We start from the raw sequence: 27,470 nt of genomic DNA, 5'->3' as shown, positions 1-27,470 counted from the left end.
CCAATTCAGAATTATTCAAAAGAATCAAGAAATCTTTGATTTAATTAGTTTCTTAGCTTGAGAAAAAAATCACTTGGATTTTTATCTAATTGAAGTTGAAACCCGTTAAGGTTTGTAAATTTTCAGATCAATTAGAGATTTCTCGTAAAAATTAAAGGAATGCCAAGAAACTGCAAGAGTGATTGAAATTGATTCGAGCATTTAATGATTGCAATAAATTGTTGAACATAACAAGAATTGAAATCAAATTCTGACAGTATTTGTTTCAAGTTCTGATACCTGATGGCGCTACTTAAGAAAATTATCCTGATTGTTCAGTTAATGGTCTTTCCTTTCTATGATTGTTTGTTTACAAATTTATAGTCGTCATTTTTCATCTGTTAATTCATACTTTTCTTATTTTTAAATTGTGATATGGAAGGTTTTCTTTGTCCCAACTGTATCTCTCGTTTTGATACCGCCCGTGAATTACTGTCTCACTTTGAAGAGCAACATAAAGGTGAAACACCGCAAAAAGCTGTTTCCAGTTTAAGGGGTATTCTGGATAAAGCAAAGAAAATTTTAAATACAGATGATGATGGATCATCTAAATCAACTAATGCAGCTGATAATGAATTTTATGATAATGATCCAAACGAATATTGGAGATCTGTACAAGCCTGTGGTCCTACAAGGAGTTATTGGGAACAATTTAAATTGAAAAGAAGCCATAAAATTGAGAACTGTGTTATTGAAACCAATAAATTGTTGATTCGATTGGATAAACTATTGAGAGAAACACCTATTGGTATGATTTGACTTTTTATTTTCTCTTTAATTTACATTCTGGGTCAGATTGGACCTAAAAATGCTTTTCTCATTCTCTTTCAAATCCATCTTTCTAATTCAAAATTATTGTTTGTTATTCTATTTCTTATTAGATCCAGACTTGAAAAAATTGCACGAAAAAAGTGTCGTTGAATGGGTTGATGATGTTTATGTTAATCTGTGCCCTCAATGTGCAAAAACATTCAATTTCAGTCGTCGTCGTCATCACTGTCGACTTTGTGGTGGTATTATGTGCCACAATTGTTCTCATTTTTTGGATTCTAACTATGCAAAACAGCTAGTCAGTCCAATTGATTTGGAAACCAGTCAACTAATGTCAATATCCTCTCCAGATTCTCCATCTCAACCTGGTGCACTTCAACGACGAGGAAGTATCATCAGTTTACCTTCAATTCCTAGTTCTTCTAATGAACCTCAAATAAGGGTTTGCATAGACTGTAAAGTCCTTCTAGACCGAAGGAACCAACAAATGTATGAGCAACATTCGCGACCAATAATTTGTCAGATGTACGAGATGCATAGAGAAAATGTGGCTGAAGCTCATAGACTTATTGAACAATATTGTCAAATCATCGACTCTTTGAGGTAAGCAATCTTTCATTCATGCTTAATACGCCCTTCTCATGAATCTGTGAATCACTGATGTAAAAAAACCACAGATTATAAATCTAGAGATCTATCTTCGAAACTATTGATTTAGAAATCCAATATTTGAACTTTTATCCTTAAGGAAACTCTTTCCTGTAAATTTAAATTTAAATATTATTTTTTGACTTTTTTAGGAATGCAGAATGTAATTATAAAGTTGAAGCTACTCATGGACAAGAAGTCAGAATCAAATTGGTGAGACTTGGTGAGAAAATCGATGCTATGAGGTATTTTCCTGTAGAATTATTAATAATTGACTTTCAAGTTGAAAACGATGAATTAATTTACTAATTTCTTATTATGTTTAGTCGTCGGATAAATGCACTTGGTGTCCAAGGGGATATACCATTGAACCCATCTCAGCGACAATTACAAAGTCGCATTCGTGCTGCTGCTGTTAATTTTATTCAGCAAAAATTATCTGGACTTCCACCAATACCAACACAAGCGGAATATGAAAAATTACGAGAAGAAAAGTTGAAAGCTCAAGAAGCAGCCTTAAATACACCGAATGATCCTAAACTAGTAAATAGATCTAGTAAAGTCTACAGTGGATCAACATCTAGATCAAATCAAAATCCAGTTGTAGCAAAGGATGGTTGGACACCAGAGGTAAAAATAAAGGATGTTAACCTTGAAGATATGGATCCAATGTTAATTCAAATTAATCAAATCAAGGAATTTATCGATTTAGCAAGAAAAGCCAACAAATACGATGAAGCTAGTATGTTAGAAGCCAATCTTCGGGAACTTGAAATTGAATATATGATGCAAAGTATTCCAGTCAACGGCGATGTTGGTCGTTAAAACAATCAATAAATAAACTTATCATTAAGATAAGTCCAAGCGATGAGGAATAGGATTCCTCATTATTATCACATCATCATCACCTTTATCATAGTCATCGTCATCATAGTCATCGTCATCATAGTCATCATAAACATTGTGCTCATCAACAGCTTCACAATACTCACTTGACCGAAACTTTTTTCGTCCTGTTTGTCTCATATTGGGATGCCTTTTTCAGACAGGCATATCTGTGATCATTGATCCATTCATTGCAAATCATTCCAATTTATTTTCTTCTTTTTTCTATTGCCTCAAATGTCTCTAAAACGATATTTATAAATAAAAGCTAAATCAAAGATGTAAAAGAGAAAGATAGAGATGATAGAATTAAATATTATACAGTAATGAGAGTCGATAGAAACGAGACAATCTTTTTTGTCTCAATGAATATCTATCCATGTATTTTTCATGTAAGCTCATTTCTTTTGTTTCTTTTTCTAATATATTTCCGTTCTTGTTTTGTAGACCAAACTATCAAATTCACAATGAAACAAATAGTTGTAAATTAATCCAAAATTTTCTTATCAAAAAATTGATTGTTACCAATACACTATTTAAAAGAATAGTTTTAAAAAATTAAAACTTATAATACTATCACTTGTAAATATGCTCCAAAGTTCAATACAGTCGTGAAATATGAATCGTTTTAAAGCAATGACATTATTGAAACCTATTCATCATAATTTTCATATCTTGATTGTAATTAGGTAATCAAGATGAAGTGAATCTTGAGTGGCTTTAATCTTTTAAAGTAAATATTAATGAAGTTTTTTGGACAAAATTTGAAACATTGTATCTTTTTTTATTTACAAATACATATTTATCTCTGCTCTTCAAACTGATGAAACGATTGTATCATTGATTACTATAAATATAAATATCAATGTCATATCAATTTCAGTATGGAAAGCCATCATTTAGACCTCGTTCTCATCCTTTCGACCAATTTATTGTTTATTTTTTCGTTTTCTTTTTTGTATCTACCTTCTCCACTGTTAAATTTCACCCTAACTAATTTCTTTCTGACCTGAAATTCTGGACCGTTTGATTGTATCATTGGCATGTTTATTTTTTATTGAATTCGCCTCAGTTACTCAGGTAAGTTTATAGTTTGTATGGAAATGTTTCATACAAATTTTATCAATTTTAGTAAACAGACGTAACCAATTAGCTACATTGATATAACCATCAATTGTCAACTGCAAAATTATGCTAGTTAATAAGTTATTCATTTTATTACAAAAAGGTACATGAAAGCCATAAAAATTCAATATACTTGAAAAAGAAAGTTGTAAATCGTCATTGAAATAATCAACGTGAATCATTCCTTTTTAGTTAATTTTCAATTAGAGACACAACTATGAAACACTTTCTAAGCTGTACATAGTTTAGTAATAAAGTGAATTGATACAGCTTGAAACATTTTAATATTTACAAGTGATAGTTAAGTTTTCATTTTTTAAAACTATTCTTTTAAATAGGGTATCGATTACATTTTAATAAAACAATTATACAGGTATTCTTAAGCGTCGAAATTTTTTTGACATCAATTTATAATCAGAGATTGTATTTTTCATTTTGATTTACTGTATAATTACAGTCCTTATTAATTTTGAATTACTTTATAATTTTTACATAATTGAAAATATTAATTGACATCTATCATGAAGCAAGATCAATCAAAAGGTTTCTAAAGAAACTAATGCATTTAAAAAACTAATTTTTAATTACTAAGCTTAAAAATTTTGCGGAAAGAACATTAGCAGTTTTACCTATTTATGATTTCGCTATATCTTGATGCTTTTACATTCACATTACTTTCTGTACGAAATTGACACTCTTTGAGTATCATACACAAATCCTTTGGTGATATTATGAGCCTGCAACTCAAGAAATAACAAAACTGACCGTTTTGATAATTGAGTGATGTCTAAGTCATTCCACAAGTAATAGAGAAAGATTTTATGGAGAAAAGCCTCATAAAATGCAAATGCATAAACCATATACACTTGTAACCAGAATAAGACATAAGTCTGTCGTTGAATGAGCTCTGAAAACGGACACTTATAGTAAAGTATCAGATAATGTCACTTAATTAGTCAATGGCTCCTCGACCCCTTTGTTCACATGCAAAGTAACATTTCATTCAAATAATTTATTGAGAAAATTCGATACTTTGGTGCATTTTTACTTGATTAATATTTTTGATGCTAGCTAATGTTAATTCGTATGCTTGTCTGACAATTAATACAAATCTAAATAGTCATTTTATTTATTAAACACGATTTCCGATTCGATATATTCATAAGCTTTAATATAGTGTGTATTATCTTTACTTCAATTTGCTCAGCTTATGATAATTTGTCTACAACGACATAATCTATTACGATAGACTCACTTCGTTTTTATTAGTCAACGCATTATTTTATTTTACGATTATTAGACTATTAGTCATCTTGGACTCAAACTTATGAAAATACTGTCCAAAAATCTTTGAAACTTCTCAAAATTTCGTATGAAAAGATTTAAATTAATTTTTGACTAATAAAACTCATTTTGAATTAATTCACAGTTGCCATTAAACATTGAAAATAATGGAAAGACTCTGATTTAATAAAAAGATATTCAGCACAAGACACAAATGGCGAATGATTCACGTTAATGAAATGCATGACGATAGAGTTATTTTTGCAATTTTATTGCAAATTATGATGCGGAAATGATGCGTAAATAATTAAATGACTATTGAGAAATTCACATTTGTTTAAAATAACAGTATTTACTCATGTTTGCGTCAATCCTTTAATTTTTGTTTGAAAATTGATAATTATCATTAAATGTAGCTAATTAACTACAAATTTTTACTTAGAATGTTGAAATTAGTAGAAAAAAAGTCGCCATTGAAACACCGCATCATTATTCAACTGCAGTTTCTTTCAATGGTCGTTATTAAAGAGGATGATCTACTTTTGCATTTCGTCGAATCTCAATTGTTGATTGACTTTATACAATTTTCTTTCGTAAATATCAATAACTCATAACTCCCAAAATCAGATTAAAGCAATATTTTAGGTTTTTGATCTATTCTGGAAGATCGCAAATCATGAGTTTCGCTGCTTGGCGAATAGTGCTAATAAGCAACTTATAGTGCAGTTACTCAATTGTGACTGAAATAAACAAAATAATAACCTTACCTGAGCAATGAGGGCGCATTCAATACAAAATAAGAAGTTCAAATCATGCATCAATCTATTGAAAAAGTTCTTATGGTAAGAAATTAAATTAAAATAAATTCGAAATAAAAAAAAACAGAAAAAACAAATGGCCAGAAAAGATGAGAACGAGATTTAGGAAGCAAATGAGAAATTTGCATATTGAAACATTGATATTTATATTTACAGTAATCAATGATACAATCGTTTCATCAGGTTGAAGAGCAGAGATAAATATGTATTTGTAAATAAAAAAGATACAATGTTTCAAATTTGGCCAAAAAACTTCATTAATATTTACTTTAAAAGATTTGAAGCCACTCAAGATTCACACCATTTCCTCATCTATTTTAATTTGTGTTTATTATTTTTGATTGCTTGGACATTATTTTTATTGGTATTACCATCCAGTCTTGTCTATAATGAGTCAACTACAAGAACTTCAAAATGGCATTTTTGAAAGTCTTGAGGGGCTCTCCTTCAATGAATACGTTGTCAATCGAAAAGAATGTAAAAATTTTATCCTCAAAAGGTAAATATTTGTGTTTTACTTTCTATTAGTTAACTAATTGATTTTTTTCTGAATTATCTTCTTTCCTTCTCGAAGGGAATTATTTGGAAAGCCGGACCACAAAGGTTTTGAAATCATAATGATCTTTCTCGTCAGATGCTTAAAAAATTCACAAGTTTTGCAACAATATCGGTATTGGAATCCTTGCTTGGATAAAAACCATGAAGCCGAGTTCGGAAAAGTTAAGGCTATGCCATGAAGGATAATGAACTTTGAAGGAATTCAACTTGGAGTTGGTAAGCAAAGATGTGGACAAATTTGTTAAAAACTTTGATAGTCGATTAACATAAACATCAGTGTAATTTGATTGTTCGGCTCTCTTGATTGATTTCTTGAAGACCATTTCAGAGAGAGAAGGATGCTGCCTCATCCACCAATTGTTAGCTTTATCACCAGCTAGTCTTGTACAATGGATTCGCGATTGTTGACCAGCTCCAATGCCAATTATTTGACCATCTTTAGCGTAACAAACAGAATTAGATTGCGTGTATTTTAAAGCGATCGTCGCTACAACCAAATCACGTACAGCTTCTTTGGGTAACTAATAATAAAGAGCAAATTTGTAAGATAAAAATTCGTTTCTTCTTCCATTAGCAACTTTGAATAATAAAAGTACTTACATTTTTATTTTGAGAAATGATTCTATCGACATTGAATAATTTTTCATCAATAATTGCATCATTTCGTTTCTGTTCCAAAGTTAAACCAAAAAGTGTCCTTGATTCAATATCAGATGGCTCATAGTTAGGATCAATCTGATAAGATAACGAATAAACGATATTTAAATTGATAAAAATAAGTACTATTCAAACCACTTCGTTAGGATTGTCAAAGTCAAGATCAATCTTGATAAATTAAATTGATAAAGAAAGAAAATCTATCAACGTATAGTTGTTAGCAATAACTTATTAAAATACCGAATTATTATTTTTTTAAGATCTCGAACCAATTGCCATGCATTAAGAGCATCGCATAGGTTAATGAAACCAGGACTTCCATTGACTACTCTCAATGGTAATTTTGCTTCCATAGTATACAGTTGAGCTGGTTTTTGGTGAGGATTCATACCATATCGAAGAGATAATTGTGAAACTCCGGAACAATATTGAGACCTGAAATAGTTAGATATAGCTAAATCATACTGTGCAGTATGATTAAAAGCCTTAACAGCAAGCATTTGTCGAACCTCCTTGGAAACAACACCATTTCGTTCAATCTCTGAAGCAACCCTAAAATCAAAAGATAAAGCCAAATTTCATGTTAAACAATTGAGATTAAGACAAATGAGAATACGTACAAATCATAATCATTAGGATCACAAATAACTGCTACTCTATCATGGTTTTTGGCTCCAGCCCGTAAAAGAGTTACTCCACCAATATCAACTTGTTCAACGGCATCAGCAATGGTTACATTAGGTGAGCTAATAGTTTGTACGAATGGATACAAATTACAGACAACAACACCTATGAATTGGTAGCCACGATTTTTCATGTCACGCTGGTCAGAGTCAATTTTACGAGCCAATATTCCTCCATGGATAGCTGGATGTAAAGTCTTCACTCGTCCTCCAAGCATTTCAGGAGCTCCGGTTATTTCAGATACATCTTTCAATGTCAGTCCATTGTCCCGTAATGTTTTGGCTGAACCTCCACTGGCCACCAAATTTAAACCACTTTGCGCCAATCTTCGAGCAAATTCAACTAAACCTCGTTTATCCCAGACAGAGATGACAGCTGTGTAGGAGAGATTGAAACATAGTCAGACAAAATCGGTTAGAGAAGAGAGATTTAAAAACAAGATTATCTTTAATGAAACAATTACTTACCCAGTTCTCCTTTGATGGACATTGTTAATTTCTTAATGTCTAAGTTGGATTAGTAGGTGAGAAAAATGAATTGTAATTAATAACTAATGGATTAATTGAAGTGAGGTTAAAATGCTACAGAAAAGAAATCTGTTTTTGTCAAGAGAGTCAAGTTTGTAGTTCTATTACGAATAGTAAACAGATTTTTGTACCTCTTTTTTCGCCTTATGATCAACTGTGACTGTTTAAGATCTCACCAATTATGATAATAAATTCATCAAACTTAACAGATATTATCTCTATGATCATTTCTCTTCGCAAAAAAACCTTCATTTATTAATAGACTTGAATTATGGCATTGAAGTTCAGCTGAGATACAAATTTTGTGGGGAATTGTTTGTTTACGTTTATTTAGCTGATTATTGTGAACATTTTCTGCTATTTTACAATTCTGTTTTGAATAGTCTCGTAAGCCAAGAAGAGAAATTGAATGGTTAGTAGATGTAAGATGCTTTAGATGTATAGTTGATTAATAATGATGAAAATGATAATCTATCTCAAAAATTGTTTACTGATCAGATAAATTTGTGATGGGGATAAAACAGTTGAAGAGTTTTTAGTTGATCACTGATCAGTGATCAACTAATTGATTAGACTTGCTAGGTATAATGAATAGTTAATGATAGATTTGAAGATTTGATAAACAAAGAAATAAAAGCTTACAAGAAAACACCTATTGATTGAATCAAAAATTTCCATGAGAATGGGGAATAAATACGTTTGCGAAATAAAATAAGGAAAAATTAGCGTCCTCGATAGATTTTGATTGAAACCAGGTCTTCGACATCTACTGATAGTAACTATAGCTCCACCAGGACTACAGAATGATCATAGCCAAGGTATAGCTAAACATCGCCGTTGACTGGAATACTTAGCATCATATATTCAATTTCAAGTTCACGAAGATTGGCTTCCAATATACTAGCTTCATAGTATTTGTTTTCTTTTCTCGCTAAATCGATAAATTCCTTGATTTGATTAATTTGAATTAATATTGGATGCATATCTGCAAGGTTAACATCCTTTATTTGCACCTCTGGTGTCCAACCATCCTTTGCTAAAACTGGATTTTGATTTGATTTAGATGTTTTTCCATTGTAGACTTTACTTTTTAGTTTATGATCATTTTGTGTATTCAACGCTGCTTCTTCAGCTTTCAACTTTTCTTCTCGTAATTTTTCATACTCCGATTGTGTTGGTATTGGTGGAAGTCCAGATAATTTTTGCTGAATAAAATTAACAGCAGCAGCACGAATGCGACTTTGTAATTGTCGCTGAGATGGGTTCAATGGTATATCCCCTTGGACACCAAGTGCATTTATCCGACGACTAAACATAATAAGAAATTAGTAAATTAATTCATTTTTTTAAACTTGAAAGTCAATTATTAATAATTCAGGAAAATACCTCATAGCATCGATTATCTCACCAAGTCTCGCCAATTTTATTCTAACTTCTTGTCCATGAGTGGCTTCGACTTTATAATTAGATTCTGCATTCCTAAAAAGTCAAAAAAATAAGGTAGTTAGTTTTACGGATAAATCTGCACAGATTGCTAATTTCAATTCATGAGAAGGGCGTATCAAGCATGGATGAAAGATTGCTTACCTCAAAGAGTCGATGATTTGAAGATACTGCTCAATAAGTCTATGAGCTTCAGCCACATTTCCTTTATACATCTCGTACATCCGACAAATAATTGGTTTCGAATGTTGCTCATTCATTTGTTGGTTCCTTCGGTCTAAAAGGACTTTACAGTCTATGCAAACCCTTATTTGAGGATCATTATAAGAACTAGGTAACACAGGTACACTAATAATTCTCCCTCGTCGTTGAAGTTTACCAGGTTGAGATGGAGAATCTGGAGACTTAAGTTCACTGGTTTCCAAATCAATCGGGCTCACTAGCTGTTTTGCATAATTAGGTTCCAAAAAATAAGAACAATTGTGGCACATAATACCACCACAAAGTCGACAGTGATGACGACGACGACTGAAATTGAATGTTTTTGCACATTGAGGGCACAAATTAACATGTACATCTTCAATCCATTCAACGACACTTTTTTCGTGCAATTTTTTCAAGTCTGGATCTAATAAGAAATAGATTAACAAACAATAATTTTGAATTAGAAAGATGGCTTTGAAAGACCCAGAATGTAAATTAAAGAGAAAATAAAAAGTCAAATCTTACCAATAGGTGTTTCTCTCAATAGTTTATCCAATCGAATCAACAATTTATTGGTTTCGATGATACAGTTCTCAATTTTATGGCTTCTTTTCAATTTAAATTGTTCCCAATAACTCCTTGTAGGACCACAGGCTTGGGTAGATCTCCAATATTCGTTTGGATCATAAAATTCATTATCAGCTGCATTAGTTGATTTAGATGATCCATCATCATCTGTATTTAAAATTTTTTTTGCTTTATCCAGAATACCCCTTAAACTGGAAACAGCTTTTTGCGGTGTTTCACCTTTATGTTGCTCTTCAAAGTGAGACAGTAATTCACGGGCGGTATCAAAACGAGAGATACAGTTGGGACAAAGAAAACCTTCCATATCACAATTTAAAAATAAAAAAAGTATGAATTAACAGATGAAAAATGACAACTATAAATTTGTAAACAAACAATCATAAAAAGGAAAAGACCATTAACTGAACAATCAGGATAATTTTTAAGTAGCGTCATCAGGTATCAGAACTTGAAACAACTACTGTCGGAATTTGAATTTTAATCGCTTGATCGTGCGTTTCTATGGCAATGGTTTCAATTTTTACCCGCGTTTTTTTTTGAATGAGTCTCCACTGTTTATCTTATAAGTTATTGCATTGTCTTATTTTCTTCATCTATTTTAATTTGTGTTAATTATTTTTGATTGCTTGACATTATTTTTATTGGTATTACCATCCAGTCTTATATATAATGAGTCAACTACAAGAAATTCAAAATGGCATTTTTGAAAGTCTTGAGGGGCTCTCCTTCAATGAATACGTTGTCAACCGAAAAGAATGTAAAAATTTTATCCTCAAAAGGTAAGTATTTGTGTTTTGCTTTGTTAGTTAACTAATTGATTTTTTTCTGAATTATCTTCTTTCCGTCTTGCAGGGAACTATTTGGAAAGCCGGACCATAAATCATTTGAAATAATCATGATGTTTCTCGTCAGATGCTTAAAAAATTCACAAGTTTTGCATAAATATCGGTATTGTTATCCTTGCTTGGATAAAAATCAAGAAGCCGAGTTCAGAAAAGTTACAATTGAATTTCTGAAATCCCTTGAAAAGGTACGTTTTCTCTAAGGTGTCTCTCGTTACGTTTTCTATATCTTTTCTATTTTTTTACAAACAGATTGATAGCAGTTTAAAGTTCACTCCTATCTATGCAGTTCAACCTGGAGGTGAAGCATTTTGCTCATATTTTCTGAATCTAATCAATTATGTTATGACCAAAGTTTTGAAAGAAAAGTATGGCACTGAGATTGAAGCTGATCTGAATGACTTCCGACTTGTCAATCGGGCTGAAGAAGAATCTGGCAGATTATCCCTTCTTACTTTCATCTATGAGGACCTTGATCAAAAAATGCTGTCTGAGCAAGAATATTTTGGATTGAGAAAACAATCACTGGAAAAGGAATGGGATGCTGTTTGTTTTGAGTTCGATAAAATTGTGAGCTATGTTCGTGTTCAAATTCTGGGTGAAAATAGCTATGCCATGAAAGATAATGAAATTATAGCTAATGTACGGCAGTCTGTTTCGGATTTAAATGATACAGTTAGCCAAAACTTCAGCGAACTCCGGCACCTGATCGAGCATATAACACCAAAATTAGAACTGTACAATTGTCCTGCTGATGCCAGTATGATTACTTATAGCAACCAAATGTTAGATCTCAGGCAATTTTCTAATGACTGTGACATGAATAAATATTTTTCTCGTGGGTGCTTCAACTTGGAGTTGGTAAGCAAGGATGTGGACAAATTTGTTGGAAACTTTGATAGTACCATAAGGAATTGGGCGTCTCTCAACGAATGCCAAAACTTGTCATCCCACTTAAACTTCTTGAATCAAGAAATTGAGAAATTGATTATAAAAATTCGTGAATCGATGGACAACTTAAATCAAGAAAAAGAGTCGCTGTTAGCAGCAGTTAATGCAAAACGTCATCAGCTATTAAAAACTGCCCAGGTGCAAGAAAGGCGCAATTGGTTTGCTGCTAAAATACCTTTAAATTTTCCCAAGATTAAGTTTGCCTTTGGTGATGTTTCAAGAGATAATCTTATTGATTATTATTCGCAAGCCGACATTACAGCTTCACCGGTCATCGACACGACTCCCCCTGATAATTTTTACAATCGAACCATGAGAAATCACGCATTTGATTGGTCATTCCACGCCTTAGATATCAGCCGTTTCTCTTATGTACCTCCTACTGCACCAGAAAGGCCACTTCTTTCACCTTTCCATTAAACAACAAATAGGAATGAAACAATTTTCCATTCAATCATTAACATTAACATCACTTGAAATTCCTCTTTAAAATTATCCAATCCCACAGACCGGTTTGAATTGACCAATTAATTTGAAACAACTTTGGAAATTGTCTACTAAAAATTTGGTCTAACAACTGCGTTAAAAGGGATTGAAGTTTCAACTTTGACCTCGATTTCCTCGACAACTATCCATCAGAAAATTTTTGAATTGCACAACTGGACTCAGTTTTTATTCTTCTACAAACTGAAACAGTCTAAATTTGCGAGAAATGTATTTTTACCCGTTTTAGCCCATTTTTCTTTCCGTGTTTACGTCAATTTGTGCATAAATGTAACAATTGTGTTGGTTTTGTCTTTTTAGTGGCAACCAGAATCTCATTTCTCTTAACTTTCAACTCTTTTCATTCATAACTCTTAACCCTTCCATAGTTCAACAAGAAAGACCAAATAAACAACCGACGTGTTGTTTGATATGTTTGCAGACTCTTCTGGAAGGGTTCGTGTTAACAAATTTTTCTCGGCCTTATCAGCCACTGGTTTACATGTTAATGACCCTAGATTGAATTAAATTTCAAACAAATTAAACAGCATTTGGAAGGAAAGACAAGAATCTGGTGTTGATCTAAAGATACATGTACATCAGTAGCATAAGTTTCGTGTAAAAATCTGCTTGCATAGGGGAACAAAAGGGTAAGGCATAAGAAGTCCTCGTCGGCTCACTTCTCTTCACTAATCTGAAACAACTTTGAAAATTGTCTACTTAACCTTTGACCATGAACTCATTCAATGAACTGAAAAATACTCATTGTCAATATGGTCGCTATTATCTGTTGACAAATGATTGTCAGTTAAAATTAATTATGGTCATGAATCAAAAGTTGAGCTGTTTCTTCTTTGTTGTGCGTTAAAACATTAAATTCGCATTAGTTTGTTTATGTTGAAAGTTGTTGCATCACTAGAGGCACTCATCATTCAAAAATTGCGCTCGTTCTGCTTTCAATTTATCCTAAATATCATTAGATGGAGCTGAGCTGCTTCAGTAACCGTCGATAACTGGGTTAGTATAACTATGGGGGTGAAATGTGATGGTTACTGGTTATAACAACCATTCTAACCATCTCAGCTTTAATACCGGGTGTACAGAAAGTTCGTGTTGGGGCGGAGAATCAAAATGCGTTAAGAAATAGCGGTTTTTTCAAACTCTATTCTCATGTTGTTTGACTTTGTATTTGTGCAAAAGACTTCACTAATAACTGTCCTTAAATGCCTTGAATGAATTTAGTGCGCAAGGGGAGTGATTTTTTCCCCTTACACGAACTTTCTGTTCACCCTGTATATAAATAGTTAAGAATCACTTCCCATTCTCTGAACATCAATTGAAATACAAAAATCCATGATATGACTAAAGGCTAATTTTTATTTCTCTCCGTTTTCTTAAACATTAAAAATACAGAGGTAGAAAGGAGAAGTGTTTTTTTTCTGTATTTTTATTTTATTGGTTGTTGTTTTGTTGTTAATGTATACATTTGTATTCGTATCTTCCGTGCAACTCTCACTTTCTATCTTCATTTCTCGTTCAACTCTCTGTGTCTATGTTTCTTTCTTTGGTGTCTGTCAAGTCAATATGAAACACAGTGCCTCTCCGGAGGTAAAACAACGCCTGGCAGAATTTGTTCTCAATAAGAAACAACGAGAGGCTAATCAACAGAAATCACAATCAACAATCCAACAACAACAACCACAGCAACAATCACCTTCATCGATAACACAACATCAACAACACCACCATCACCAACAACAGCAACAACCTCAAAATGTTTCACGTCTTATTAGCAACGCTACCGGATCTATGTGTAACTCTATTACGGGAACAATCAACAATGGACAGCCACCGGGTAGCTGTAAAACCAACAACAATCAATTTGTGAACCTTGCTTGGTGAGTTACCAGATTTGACAACAGAGTTAACAGATGAGGTGTTTCTTCTAGTTTTTTTATATGTGAGAAACAAAAGTGACAAACCATTAGTGATTGCTTCAGTTGTCGTATTTAAATAGATAAAACTAGATAAATATGCTAAACAGATAAAAGTTTATCCTTCTTGCACCAATAGATGAAGCCAAGGTAATCCGAGCAGTTACAATTTAGTTAATAAGACAGATTTGGTGCTCAAAAAAATATTTGTCTAGTTTGACAGTCAATGACCATAGAGGCACTCAAGTTACTAAATTTTCAAGGCAGCAAGTACGGAAATAAGTAAAAGTCGATCATGAAATTGTAATAGTCGAGATCGACGAAGCTCAACAACTTGAGTTTGATTGTAAATCAATTTTTGTTTATTGTTGACTTTTTTTATGGTTGAAAAAGTCATGATAAAGGCTAGTGAAAATACCATGTTCCCTGACATTTTAGCTCACAACTGACATTTGAGTGAATACTATTTACTTACAAGTGTTGAGCTAAAATGTCAGGGTACATGGTAATTCCATGAGTAGATTGTTTGGTGGACAAGATTTGTAGTTGAATTTAGTCTAAGTTCTGGTGGCTGTGTGTCAAAAGAAAATAAATTTTCCAACTGAAAGCATCAGCTGAAAATTCATTTTTCGTTTTCTTAGAAACTCGAAATTTACTCATCAGATTATCTTGATATCTTGAGTTGTTACCACTATGGCAACCATTGATTGTTGTGATTCAATGGTGGCTTCATTGGTCAGTGCGATAATAATTCAATGCATAAATCAAAATTTGACCGGGAAAGTGAACAACATCAACATGAATGTAAATTGAAAACATTTACTGAACACAAGATTGTTTTAACGTTTCCAAATGTCCACTAAACTCAGCTATTTGACCTAAAGACCTATTGATGTTGCCATTGAAAATAGATGTCGACCATTAAATTAAATCTAAATTGTCAATCAATTAACGTTTGTCTTAAACATTGTCACTAAAAACGTTGAAATTGAAAGTAATTTAATCCTTAATTTACCATTCATTCAATAATCATTTCAACTATTGAACAATATGTTTCATACGATAAACACAATCAACTTGATTCTGGTCAATTGAGTTTAAAAATAAACATAATGATAAAGTTGATTATAAAGCTAATGATGATGATAATATCGTTAACAATGAAAATTGAAACAAATGCTGCTGTACGAATTTACTAATTGTTTGTTTTTTTGTAAACATTTTTATCTCCTTCTCTCAGGAATCCAATGTCAGGAAAATATGAAGACAATTTAAGCACCTTAAGGAAAACAGGTAACTTTTTGTTCAACCCTTTACTGGAAGAAAAAACGAAGAAGATGAAATAATTTGAATTATCATTTGGTTTAGTAATGATCGTAAAAAAAGATTCTGCATTACTTCCTCTTGTAAGGTTACCTTTTATTTTTTTCCTGTTGTCCACTTTTCAGTGACTTTTTACCTTTAAATTTTTTACTCTCAATCATTCATTCAACTGCTCATTTTTTCATTGACTTTCATTCATTTTCATCTTGTTTCATCTTCTGCCATTTTCTTCTCCATCATCATCCGTTTTCCCATTCATATTCATAGGTTTTTACTGTTGATAAATAGTGATATTGTTTCACAACAAATTAGGCAAAAAATTGGGAGTAATTTTGATTGCTAGAATGCAATTTATTTAGATTATTAATCAAATGCAAGTTTTTATTGTAACAAAATAGAAACGATTAATTCTTAGCTTTAATCGATTTCTTGCCTTGCTCAAATATAAATGAGTTTCAGTTATAATTGGCAGCTGAACAGAAAAATAAGAAAGAGCGAGTGAAAATGCTAACAACGACAACTTTTTCAAGATGATGATGATGATGTTGATGATGATACTGATGATGATGATGATGATGAGAGGAAAGAGAAAGTAAGAGTCTGTAAACGTCATTGCCTGTCAAGGTCTTTAACTGTATTATGTTTGCAAGTTTATCAAATACTCTCAATTGCATTTTAAAAGCACCATTTTGTATTCACATAATGCTTATTAAAGATACCAACGATAACCCTAATCGTACCAATGATCATAACAATAATTGCAATAATAATAATGATTACAATGAGAGAGACAACAACAAACATCTAAAATTGCCTGATCTTCAAATATCCAAATGCTTGATTCCTTTGATTAGCCCAATGTTTAGTTGAATGTTTAGTTCAATGTCTAGTCCAATGTTTATCCATCATTTACTAATTGTTTTACCTTTCCTTGTTATTCCTTCATTGTTGCACAAACACACAATTAACTAAATAACTTTGTTTCTGATTCCTCTTCTTCTTCTCTCTCTCTTCTCTGATCATCAAACCACCCACAGCTTCCGAACCTAATTTAAAAGTGCGATCATCTTTAAAGAAAAAAACGATTGCAAACAGAAGTTCACCTCTTCTTAAGCGAAAATTACCCAAAATTCGAGGGCGAAATGGTCCTTCATCCATTGGATCAGCATCCCTTGCTCATCAACATTCCTTATATGGATCTATCACCGAAGGTTCAGCTTCGGCTCCTGTTTCCGCATCATCATCAAGTATGCATGTTATCACATTACTAACATCAAAACACTGAGAAAAATCGAACACACTTTTCCTTTGAGAAAGAAAAAACGAAAACCTTTTTCTCTCACAATCAAAAATTGTTGCAATCAATTTTCCAATCAATTATCACTTTTCTTGATTACCAATCATTTAGTCACAATGTTGATCATTATTGCTATTATTATTATTATGAGGATTATCCTGATAATTTCTGAGGCTTTCTTTCCATATCTTACCCAAACTCGCCAATGATAACGTTTACAAAAATCATGTTTCAACATGTTTCTTCTCTGTCTGTCTTTTTTCATCTTCTCTTTCTATTATCTGCATTCCTCTCAAGGTTGTTCAGCTTACGGAGAGTCATTTGTTCAGTTATTCACTGACTTCCTATCATATTTTCATCGTCACACATTCAACAAAATCATATGATTCCTCAGTAATCTTGAGTAAGAGGCAAAACAAATTGTAGTTCAGTCAATCATCATCATGATCCCAATCATCATTATCATCTTATTGTTGCACTTACCTTTACAACCTTTTGTCCACAAATTGAAACTCAGCTCATCAGCTAATTAATCATGAGGACACAACAAAAAAACAGTTGATTCCAACCATTCAAACACTTGTCTATTTACAATTCAATGTTTACTAAAGACATTTATTTCATTATTTTTTCATTCATTGTCAAAAGTCATTGACAGCTTTCAATTTTCATGAAACTGTAAATGTCTCAATTTGTCTGAATGTGCGTTCATTTATTTTTTGGGGAAAAAACGCTCAAAAAATTAGCTGCAACCATTAGAGTGTCTTTTTGTTTTCAACTTTGAAATGAGGCCTTGATTACAACAACACAAATCTTGAGTGTATTTATATTTATCTATGTATTTATATCTCTCCTCTTATTAACTATTATAATCATCATCAGTGTTAATATACATTCATCTCATAATGTTAATCTTGACTGCTATTTTGGGTTATCCTCTTCAGCTGTGTCAGTTTCATCAGCCTTTTCACTGTATATCCAACTAATGCTAATGCAACCAGAAGGTGAACAAAGTTGGACTATTTCTGGCATTTTTAAAGCAACATTCATCAAGGCCATCACCATGATTATTATTATATACACACATTTACAGTTAGTTGATAACTTTTGCATGTTAATATTCATGATAACATGGAGAAGCAAAAAGGTTATCAAACAAAATTTCATTTCCAAATATTTTTTCCCAATATCCAACTCGCCACTTTACCTTTTATTTTGACCAAAATTTTTTATCCAATTGTTTTATTTACATTGAAACAATCAATTATTATTTATAATTGCAAATCAATTAATGAATACCTTCATTATTTTCATCAAACCATCTTAATGTTTCCTCTTCCACCATGAAGACAGTTTAATCATAATCAATTGCTGACATTTGATATCCAAATGATTGTTTCAAATTTTCCTTAACCCAAAATGATTCCTAAAATGGTTATTTCAACTCTTCCATTGGTTTAACCTCTAACAGTGTTTACCATTTTACCTTTAAAGGCATAACTGTTCATTAAATTGCCATTAGAATCAATGTTCAATGGCTTCTCAGCAATAAACATTGAAAACAAATCACTTTAGTCAACAATTGGTTGAAATTGAAACATTTAGCATTTGCTTCAATTGAATATCAACAGTCCACAAACAATTTATTCAATGGCCAGTTTAAAATTGCCGGTTAATCAGTTGATTTTTGTTTCAATTTGCAATAATTAATTTTTCCACTTTTAATGATCAGCTTTTGTCTTTAATTTTTTGCACTTTTATTTCCTTCGCCTTCCTTTTGCCTCTATTTTTATATCATATTAACCTGAAATCCTTGAACAATTACTCTGTTTATCCATAAATTGTTGCAAAAATGGGATAAACATGATCATCATCATCATCATGCTTATTCTCATTGAACGACATTGAATTTCATTTTTTATTTTCCTCACCGATTCCTAATCGCCTCAAGCATAATCACAACTAAAAGCAGAGCTGAGTAAATCTTGAAATTCAATTTTCAAACAGAGACAGAAAATGATGAAAAAATTGAATCAACAAAACAACAACAATTCAACAATTAACACAGAATATCATGTTCGCAATAGTTTCAATAATCACTCAATCACTTGATTACTATTGATTACAGTGAATAAACAGTTTACTGACCGAGTCAGCAAAAAAATGAAATCTAATTTGACTTATTAGGTTACATTTAAAGTTAACCAGATTGATGTAATGTCAATGATCTGATTTGCCTTTGAAAAATGTGATATTAAATTGTAAATATCATTAATTGATTAACTCTAAATTGTTGTCAAAATTGTGAGACTTTGAAGACAACAAGTTGTTTACCTTGATTTAGTTGTTAAACAATTTGTATGTTGTTCGTGTGTCTTCCTTAATTGCCAATTTGCAGCTTATTCAAGTTATTTAAACTTGGACTCAAATGAAAAACATTAAACATAATCACAGTTAAGGACATTTCAGGTCTCTAAATTGACATTAAATGCTAATCAATGGTAACAATTTGATAGGAAATAATGAAATGATCAAAATTGAATTTTGGTACAATTTTTCACAATTCATTGGCACTGACCATTGACATTGACATGACCATTGCATAACTGTTACAATTGTTGAATGTTTCAATCACAGCTTCTCATGTTAACTGATTTAATGTTTAAAGTTAATTGTAACCTTGAATGTGCAAGAAAAAAAAGATTAACTTGAATTGTTGAATTATTTTTAATTTTTGAACAACAACTTTTTTCTTTATTTACCTTTACCTTGTATTTTTGTTTCTTGTTGATGAAATTGATCAACTGATTCTAGTGACAACCATTTTACGATAATTAGTTGATTGTTGTATAATGTTGAACATATTTCAAGTCCTACAAGATGCACTTTTAAACCATTGATAAACCTCAATTGTTTAAAAAAAACTGTAACTTGATTGTTTTCACCATTTACCTGCAATCCAACAATATATTGAGGCTTCAATGGATTCAACTGTGAAAAACTCAAAACTAATGCTTTTAATATCATTACAAGCTTTTTGTCAAATTGCTTTTGTATAACTATTAACATTATTTGGATACAACAAAAAATGGGTTTTTTGTCAATTGCAACAATTTAACTATCAAGTATTCAATTTATATTTAGCTATCAACCTTTATTATCCCAATGATGATCCAGGTTTCATTGGAAAATATAAATTGATAAAATTTGATAATTTGATAATTTGTTTACCTTTTTATTGAGCGAAACATGTTACGCTGATTTACCTTCTCCAATAACCTTACCTTGATTAGATTTGATTAAACTTTCATGATTGTTGACATGCTTTTTAAGTCTTTTCCTTGATTATTGACTTTTCCATTTTATAATCATTTATCATCTCAATCGTATTATTATCATTATTATCATTATTGTTTCTTATATCAGAATGATGAAAAAAAAATGAATGAATGTAAATAATAATAACTGTAATAATATACAGAATGGTTTATTATTATTGCTAAAAATACATTTGACATTGACGTTGCTGTTACCAAGTTGCTTTCCCATGTTATTTTAATAACATTTTTCAATTTGTTTGTATTTATTTTGCATTTTCAGTGAAATTTCAATCATTTTGACTCTTGTTTAACCCAATACCTGTAGCACCGTTAGCTTGATTAGTACCTTGTCGATGTTGATCATTGTTTACAAAATAGTCAATTTTTCCATGTTTTTCAGTCCAGATTCTGGTGAAAGAAAATGGTGAAAATTTTTGTTCCCTTTTTACCTTCAACCTTTGTTACTATGTATATTTCAAATTGAAAGCTTCATTAATCCCATCGGTTTCTCAGGCTCTTCCTATCTCTCCCTGCCTTTCAAAAGTAGGTCAGGTTAGGTAAGTTGTTATAATAAACTCTATAAAAACCAGGATTTTTACTGGTAAAAAAGGTAGGTAAAGTAAGGTTTCCTCATCTCTTTCTCTCTCTCCTTTTCAACATCAGACATTGGTAATTTAGTTGCTATTTATAACTTTCAGGTTTACACACAGACACACATATAAACATATACATGAAATTACTATATAACAGATGAATGTAGAGTAAGACAGGGAAGACAGAGAGAGATGAAGAGAATGATGAAAATGATGAAAGTTGACTGGAAAATTCATTGAAAGTAACAATCACACAGAGTTGGTGCAAAACATGAAAACAAAAACATTGAAAGGATTGATATATTGTTTAATTTTATTATGTTTATTATTATTATTAATTTTGCTGTTGTGTCTTCAAATGGCTAAATAATTAAAATGTCTGATTGTAATGATCAACAATTTGATATTAAGACAAATAATTGGCTAATTGCACGATGTTGATGATGATTTATACATTAACCAGTATTGTTTGGTTCATTTCATAGGTTCATCCTTAATAGGAGTGTAAACATTGATTTTTGTTTTGTTTCATCCTTTCAGGAATATCTATCATTTTTTGATTCTTGATAGTCAATTATTTCATCATTAATTTGCTTAATTTGTGCTGACGATTAAGCAACAACCGGATACTTTTTAATCATTATTAATGGATTGCTTTTATTTTTGCTTAATTATTATTTTTTGGGAATATTTTATTATCACTTGAACATCGATATGAAATTACATTCTCACTATTTTCACTTGAAATTATCTAATCTTTACATTGTACTTATAATTTTTTACTTGTTTCAACATTGAAATATTGAGTAATCAACTGATTATTCATGTTATTTATCATGATTTTTTACGTCTCTGATGAACTCAGGGAAAAAGGTGTCTTCGTCAGTTTGTAGATTACATTATTTGAAATGATTATGAAAATAATAAAATAATGTCTCCAAGAGATAGTGTGATATTTAGCTGGTTAGGATGAACCTTTTCATCTGTTGGCCTTTATATTCATGTTTTTGTTTTTCTAGGTTTCTTGGTTCTTTTATTTCCTTGTTGAACCAGAATTTTTTTTCTTCCTCTCTCTCTTTACTTTACTCTTTTTCCTTCTGTCTATTTTACTCTTTCTTTACATAGAACAGAGAAGACAAAAAAAAGAAGAAGAAAAGAACTGTTTTCCCTGAACCTTTTCTCTCCAATTTCATCTCTCTTTTTCTCATGTCTATTTTTATATTTGGCCTTAGCTATTTATAGATCTCCCTTTCTTTTTGCCTTCAAAACAAACTTGCTCTTTCTAATTGTCTCTTTCTCTTTCTCTGTCTCTGTCTTTTTTTCTGTATTTCTCTTGCATCTTCTCAGTGATTCAAGAAAACAGTCCACCAACAAGTCCTTATGGAAGTTCATCTATAAAACCTTTGGATCCAGATAATGCTGGGAAATTACTCACTCATTCTTCTCATCTAGATGATTGCCATTTAACCAATTTTGCTTCAGGAAATCATCTTGATAGAGGGGGTGGAGGAGGTGGTGTCAGAGGTGCCAGTGGAAATGGAAACCATCCATTGCACTCTTTATCTCATCATCACATTAAGGGAGCTATTTTATCCCATTCACATGTCCATCCTCACCCACATCCCGCCACCACTCATCATGTAGCCTCAATTGATGGTTCAATCGGACATTCAGCAATTATCAGAAAAAACCATCTCCCATTGGCACGAGCTCTTTCGGCACCGCTTCCTTTGGGTCATCCTCAATTACATTCATCTTCTTCATCGCCTGTTTCTCCTCTGACAACCTGTACCTCATCTTCATCTGCCTCTGACCAACTACAGTCCTCAACTCCCCTATCACAGCACCAGCGAAACAAGGTTAAACAGCATATTAGGCAAACGGTATTAACCCGAACCTCAAGTAAACAGCAACTTCAAAGTCAAAGTTTCGAAGAGGAAACAGAAGCAGCCATTGCTCAAGATGACATGGTTGATTCACCATCGGGAACGATGGCATTATCTTCGGTTACTAGTGGATTGGGAACAATAAGCTCAGCAGCATCTACACCTCCACTTGGAGGATCAGTATCAAACTTACCGGGCGGCATTCCAAGTCGAAAAGAACGAATTAAACGTCAATACTCTCAGGAAGCACCACCAACACCAGAAGAGGGAACATCTTCATGTTCCATCAGTGGAATTGAGTCAAGTTATTCCATTGATTATTTAGCTAGTGCAAGTGGATCAGGTTCTGTTGGATCTGCATCGAGTGGATGTAAATCCAGGGAAGCGACACCCACAGAAATAGGGGGAAGAGTGACAAGTGGACGAGGTGAAAATTCAAGTGGAGAGCCAATTTTGATGAAACAGCAGTTAAGCCGTGATCGGGATCCATTCCTTGCCCAAAAGGATTTAATGTCACCTCAATTAATGGCTATGAATGATCTTCGGAATCCTGAATTTCAGCAACTTATTTATAGTGTACAACAATCTCTTAGATTAATTACTGAACAGCAACAGCAGCAACAGCAGCAACAGCAGCAGCAGCAACAACAACAACAACAACAACAACATCAACCTTCACCTCTAAATCATCAATCTTCTCCACCTTCCTCTGTACATCCACTTCATCATTCAAATTCATCTGTTATAACAACAAATCCTCGCCATCCCCATGGCCACTCTCATCCACCTCCACCTCCACCTCCGTCTACTGCTTCTCATCACCATCATTTTCCGCATTATACAATATCATTACTTCCAGAAGGAAACCAATATCCACAGATTCTTCCTCATTCCCGTTATCCATATTATGATTCAACTCGTCCACTATCCCGAGCCTCATCAAGTCCATTTGTAGCCCTTAAATCATCTGGTTCCTTGGAAAAATCATCATCATTATCACCTCCGATTAATTTTAGGAAATCGACCACAGGTTTAGCCTATGATAATCTTATGCTCAAACACCAATGTGATTGTGGAGATAATTCAAGCCATCCTGAACACTCTGGTCGATTACAGTCAATCTGGGCTCGTCTCCAGGAAACTGGCCTTGCAGCAAGATGTGAAAAAATTCGCTCACGTAAAGCAACTCTTGAAGAAGTTCAAACATGCCATTCAGAAGCTTATACATTACTTTTCGCTACTAGTCCTTCAAATCGACCAAAAATTGATCCCACCGTGTTGGATGAGTTACCCATCAAATCCTTTGTTATGTTACCCTGCGGTGGAATCGGTGTTGATTCTGATACCACTTGGAATCAGTTACATACACCTTCAGCAGCTCTTATGGCTGTTGGATGTGTCTCTGAATTGGCCTTGAAAGTTGCTCAAGGTGAATTGAAAAACGGTTTTGCTATTGTAAGACCTCCAGGTCATCACGCTGAAGTCAATCAAGCGATGGGGTTTTGTTTCTTTAATTCCTTGGCTATTGCTGCTCAAGCCATTCGTAAAAAGCACAACATGGAGACCATCTTAATTGTCGATTGGGATGTTCACCATGGAAATGGTATTCAGCAAATATTCTTTGATTCGTCACACGTTTTGTACATTTCGCTTCATCGTCATGATGATGGTAACTTTTTTCCTGGAACTGGAGATCCAACCGAAGTAGGTGTTGAAGATGGAACTGGTTACAATGTGAATATTGCTTGGTCGGGAGGCATTTCTCCTGAAACCAAAGGTGATGCCGAATATTTGGCTGCTTTTCGTTCAATTGTGATGCCCATCGCTAAAAATTTTAACCCGGAAATAGTTTTGGTTGCCTGTGGTTTTGATGCTGCTGCTGGTCATCCTCCTCCATTAGGAGGTTATCAAGTATCACCAGCCTGTTTTGCCTGGATGACAAAGCAACTCATGAAATTAGCTAACGGAAAGCTTGTTTTGTCATTGGAAGGAGGGTGAGTGAATACCATTAGAATAATCACAATCCGTTCTTCTTGATCTTTATTTCAATTTACTGATATTATTTGTATTCATCTACTTTTTTTTAGATACGATTTACCTTCGATATGTGATTGTGCCCAAGAATGCGTAATGGCTTTGTTAGGAGACGAAACAACTCCTATTAGTGAACATGAGCTTAGTAGGCAACCATCACAACAGGCCATTTATACACTTAAAAAAGTCATTTCCATTCAAGGTAATTTATATTTGAATATTCAACATTTACTTATCTACACTATTTATCTTCTATTCTGAACATGAGTTCAATGTGTTAAATATTTACTTAAACGTAATGATAAAAAAAACTTATGAGGAAAACATTGAAAATTTAACCAAAAATTCAATTCATTTGAAAAGTTAATTTTATTTATAATTGCAAATATTCTCAAAAATTGTTTATACATATAGCAATAATGATAGCTTATTTTTAAGGATTAAAGGCAATGGCAAGGTAATCCAGATTGTTAATATCAAGTTTCATGTTTCAACGATTTAATTATATCGATTTAAGGATGATCCAATTCAGTAAAGTTGTTAGTTGTCAAATCGCGTTTACCTTTTATTTAGCCGTTTAGCATTAAAACGAAGAAACCTTCCTGTTTTTTCATTCATCAATAATAGTAATAACATGATGTTTGTTGTACCATTAATCTGTTTATGTAATGACAATTTTGTGATAATGGTAAATTACATATTCAACAGTTAACTTCTTGTTTTGCTAATCAAACATCATTTACATGATGATTACCTCTGAGTTAGTAATACTGGAAAGACTTCATCAAATATATTAGTATCTTCTTCTTTTAGGTTTGACAAAATTTTGAAACTATCGTGACTTGAAATAAAATTACACTTTTCCAGTGAAATAGCCATTTTATTATTGATTAAGTATTACTTAGCAACCTTAAAATTTAACCTTAAGGTTATCATGATTAGTTGTTTACCTGAAAAAATTTAATTTACCCAATTTGTTTCCTAAGATGATCCTGCATAACCTTGCTTTAGAGTTAGCCTTTCATCTGTTTGTTTTCAATCAAATTTAACCATGTAATAACTCATTGATACAGCCAAATGACTTTTCATTTTCATTTATCTATTCATTCCAATTAATGATACATTGTTTCTTTATTTACCTTTTATTTCATGTTTCATTCGTTTTAATTGTGATTACAATAGCTGCTCATTGGCCTGTGGTTAAACATTACGCTCATCTTATTGAATGCTCTCACTTGGAAGCTCAAGATAAAGATAATGAAGAGTTTGGAGCAGCCTCAGCATTACCCTCTCTAACCATGAAGCATTTAAAGTATGTAATTAAAAATTAACTGATGATTATCATCTATCATTATGATGATAAACTAAACATTGATTCACAAGATATTTAATCTGATTTTTCTTTCTCTCTCTCAACAGTTCTCAACCTTCAAATGAAGAACCCATGGACCAAGATATTGATAAATGAAACTGAAACTGAAAAGGAGAGTGAAAGATAGAGAAAGTCAAAAGCAAAAGGAAAAGTGTCTGTAAATCTCGAACTTTAAGTAATTTGGATTGAAGCAAGAAAATGGAAGATTTGATGACAAAAAGACATTCGAACTTGTGATTTGGTGATTTAAGAGGAATAAAGCTATAACATTGATTTTAATGATGGTGATGGAGAAAAAGATAAAGCAGAAAATGTAAAGGCAATGATCAACATTATCATCTACGGTGTTGATGGCATTTTTTATGATAATCATAAGACTTTGGGAAAACCGTGCATCTATGAATTTTTAAAAAAAAACAAATTAACGTTAAATCTAGTCATACACAAATCGAGAAGTGATTAATTGTTGATGTTATCAGAATGATGGAACAACAAAAACTCTTCAAGTCGAGTTTTAATGCCAAAAATGTGGATTTGCTTTATTATTATTATTTGAATGTTTTCGTTTGAATAATAACTCATGTACAACCTGTTAAAACCTTTATCTTTACACCTTTACTCTCTGATCTTCCATCTATCTATTGTTATCTATTTCCGTCTCGGTCAAAGTAAAGAAGCAAACAAGATTGAAATTGAGGGAAGCTGTTACAAACTATTTACCAATGTCGTCCTTTATATGATATAATGATGATATCCAAAGCAAACCAAACAAGATGTTTAACAAACACACACTCATCTAATCAAATCAAAATTTACCAAAATTAATTGTCTTGTCACAAGCTTGTTTGCTTCTCACACAAAATATGTTTTACTCGCAAATCAACAAACCCTTTCCCATCCTGTTTTGTTTTTTTGTAAACATAAAACCAAAAACTAACCAAATTAATTGATTTTAAATCATCGCCCGAGAAAAGCTCGTTTAAAACCAGGCCAATCTAATTTAAAATTGGCTATTCTCAATCAATTGGACCATATTTTTTACTTTATAGTTTAAAGATATCAAAGATTCACTGTTCATCATGAACATCAACCAAAAAGCGTCGGAAAAAAAACGATGAATCTCAAAAGATTTTGATTCGATTAGCAGTGACATCCATTGACTAGACAAGTAAACATTTTGAACATTTCGAGTTTTGAGTTTGCG

General features: G+C 32.2%; 5 protein-coding genes across 6 annotated transcripts; 3 read left to right on the top strand and 2 right to left on the bottom strand.

Moving 5' to 3' along the window:
• The first annotated feature begins 329 nt into the window (after window positions 1-329).
• On the top strand, window positions 330-2,930 carry LOC107361174 (Rabenosyn-5). The gene is made up of 4 exons (XM_025160568.2): window positions 330-787; window positions 921-1,413; window positions 1,611-1,703; window positions 1,785-2,930. The coding sequence occupies exons 1-4, from the start codon at window positions 415-417 to the stop codon at window positions 2,281-2,283; spliced, it is 1,458 nt and encodes a 485-aa protein (XP_025016336.2). The 5' UTR covers window positions 330-414; the 3' UTR covers window positions 2,284-2,930.
• A 3,272-nt stretch (window positions 2,931-6,202) lies between these two features.
• Window positions 6,203-8,169, bottom strand: LOC149094620 (bifunctional purine biosynthesis protein ATIC-like). The gene is made up of 5 exons (XM_089270298.1): window positions 7,937-8,169; window positions 7,406-7,844; window positions 6,994-7,337; window positions 6,729-6,910; window positions 6,203-6,649 (listed from the first exon to the last, which is right to left on the bottom strand). The coding sequence occupies exons 1-5, from the start codon at window positions 7,956-7,958 to the stop codon at window positions 6,218-6,220; spliced, it is 1,419 nt and encodes a 472-aa protein (XP_089126424.1). The 5' UTR covers window positions 7,959-8,169; the 3' UTR covers window positions 6,203-6,217.
• Window positions 8,170-8,683: 514 nt separating this feature from the next.
• Window positions 8,684-10,668, bottom strand: LOC149094619 (rabenosyn-5-like). Its single transcript, XM_089266257.1, has 4 exons — window positions 10,169-10,668; window positions 9,584-10,067; window positions 9,383-9,475; window positions 8,684-9,304 (listed from the first exon to the last, which is right to left on the bottom strand). The coding sequence occupies exons 1-4, from the start codon at window positions 10,533-10,535 to the stop codon at window positions 8,821-8,823; spliced, it is 1,428 nt and encodes a 475-aa protein (XP_089122383.1). The 5' UTR covers window positions 10,536-10,668; the 3' UTR covers window positions 8,684-8,820.
• Window positions 10,669-10,769: 101 nt separating this feature from the next.
• On the top strand, window positions 10,770-12,466 carry LOC149094618 (uncharacterized). Its single transcript, XM_089266258.1, has 3 exons — window positions 10,770-11,010; window positions 11,084-11,261; window positions 11,326-12,466. Exons 1-3 carry the CDS (start codon window positions 10,901-10,903, stop codon window positions 12,442-12,444), a joined length of 1,407 nt encoding a protein of 468 aa, XP_089122384.1. The 5' UTR covers window positions 10,770-10,900; the 3' UTR covers window positions 12,445-12,466.
• Window positions 12,467-13,818: 1,352 nt separating this feature from the next.
• LOC107361111 (uncharacterized) lies at window positions 13,819-26,884 on the top strand. 2 transcript variants are annotated; one of them, XM_015927858.3, is made up of 7 exons: window positions 13,843-14,405; window positions 15,682-15,734; window positions 16,802-17,011; window positions 22,322-24,854; window positions 24,948-25,096; window positions 26,077-26,206; window positions 26,314-26,884. In XM_015927858.3, exons 1-7 carry the CDS (start codon window positions 13,984-13,986, stop codon window positions 26,360-26,362), a joined length of 3,546 nt encoding a protein of 1,181 aa, XP_015783344.2. In that variant the 5' UTR covers window positions 13,843-13,983; the 3' UTR covers window positions 26,363-26,884. The 2 variants fall into 2 exon arrangements, with proteins under 2 accessions (XP_015783345.2, XP_015783344.2); XM_015927859.3 differs by lacking the exon at window positions 16,802-17,011 and having other exon boundaries at window positions 13,819-14,405.
• The last annotated feature ends 586 nt before the right edge of the window (window positions 26,885-27,470 follow it).

This window comes from Tetranychus urticae, chromosome 1, assembly GCF_039701765.1.
Source record: "Tetranychus urticae isolate SD_2017Ah chromosome 1, NJAU_TeUrti_SD_1.0, whole genome shotgun sequence".
NCBI lineage: Eukaryota > Metazoa > Arthropoda > Arachnida > Trombidiformes > Tetranychidae > Tetranychus > Tetranychus urticae.
This window is presented reverse-complemented; position numbering and strand designations above follow the sequence as displayed.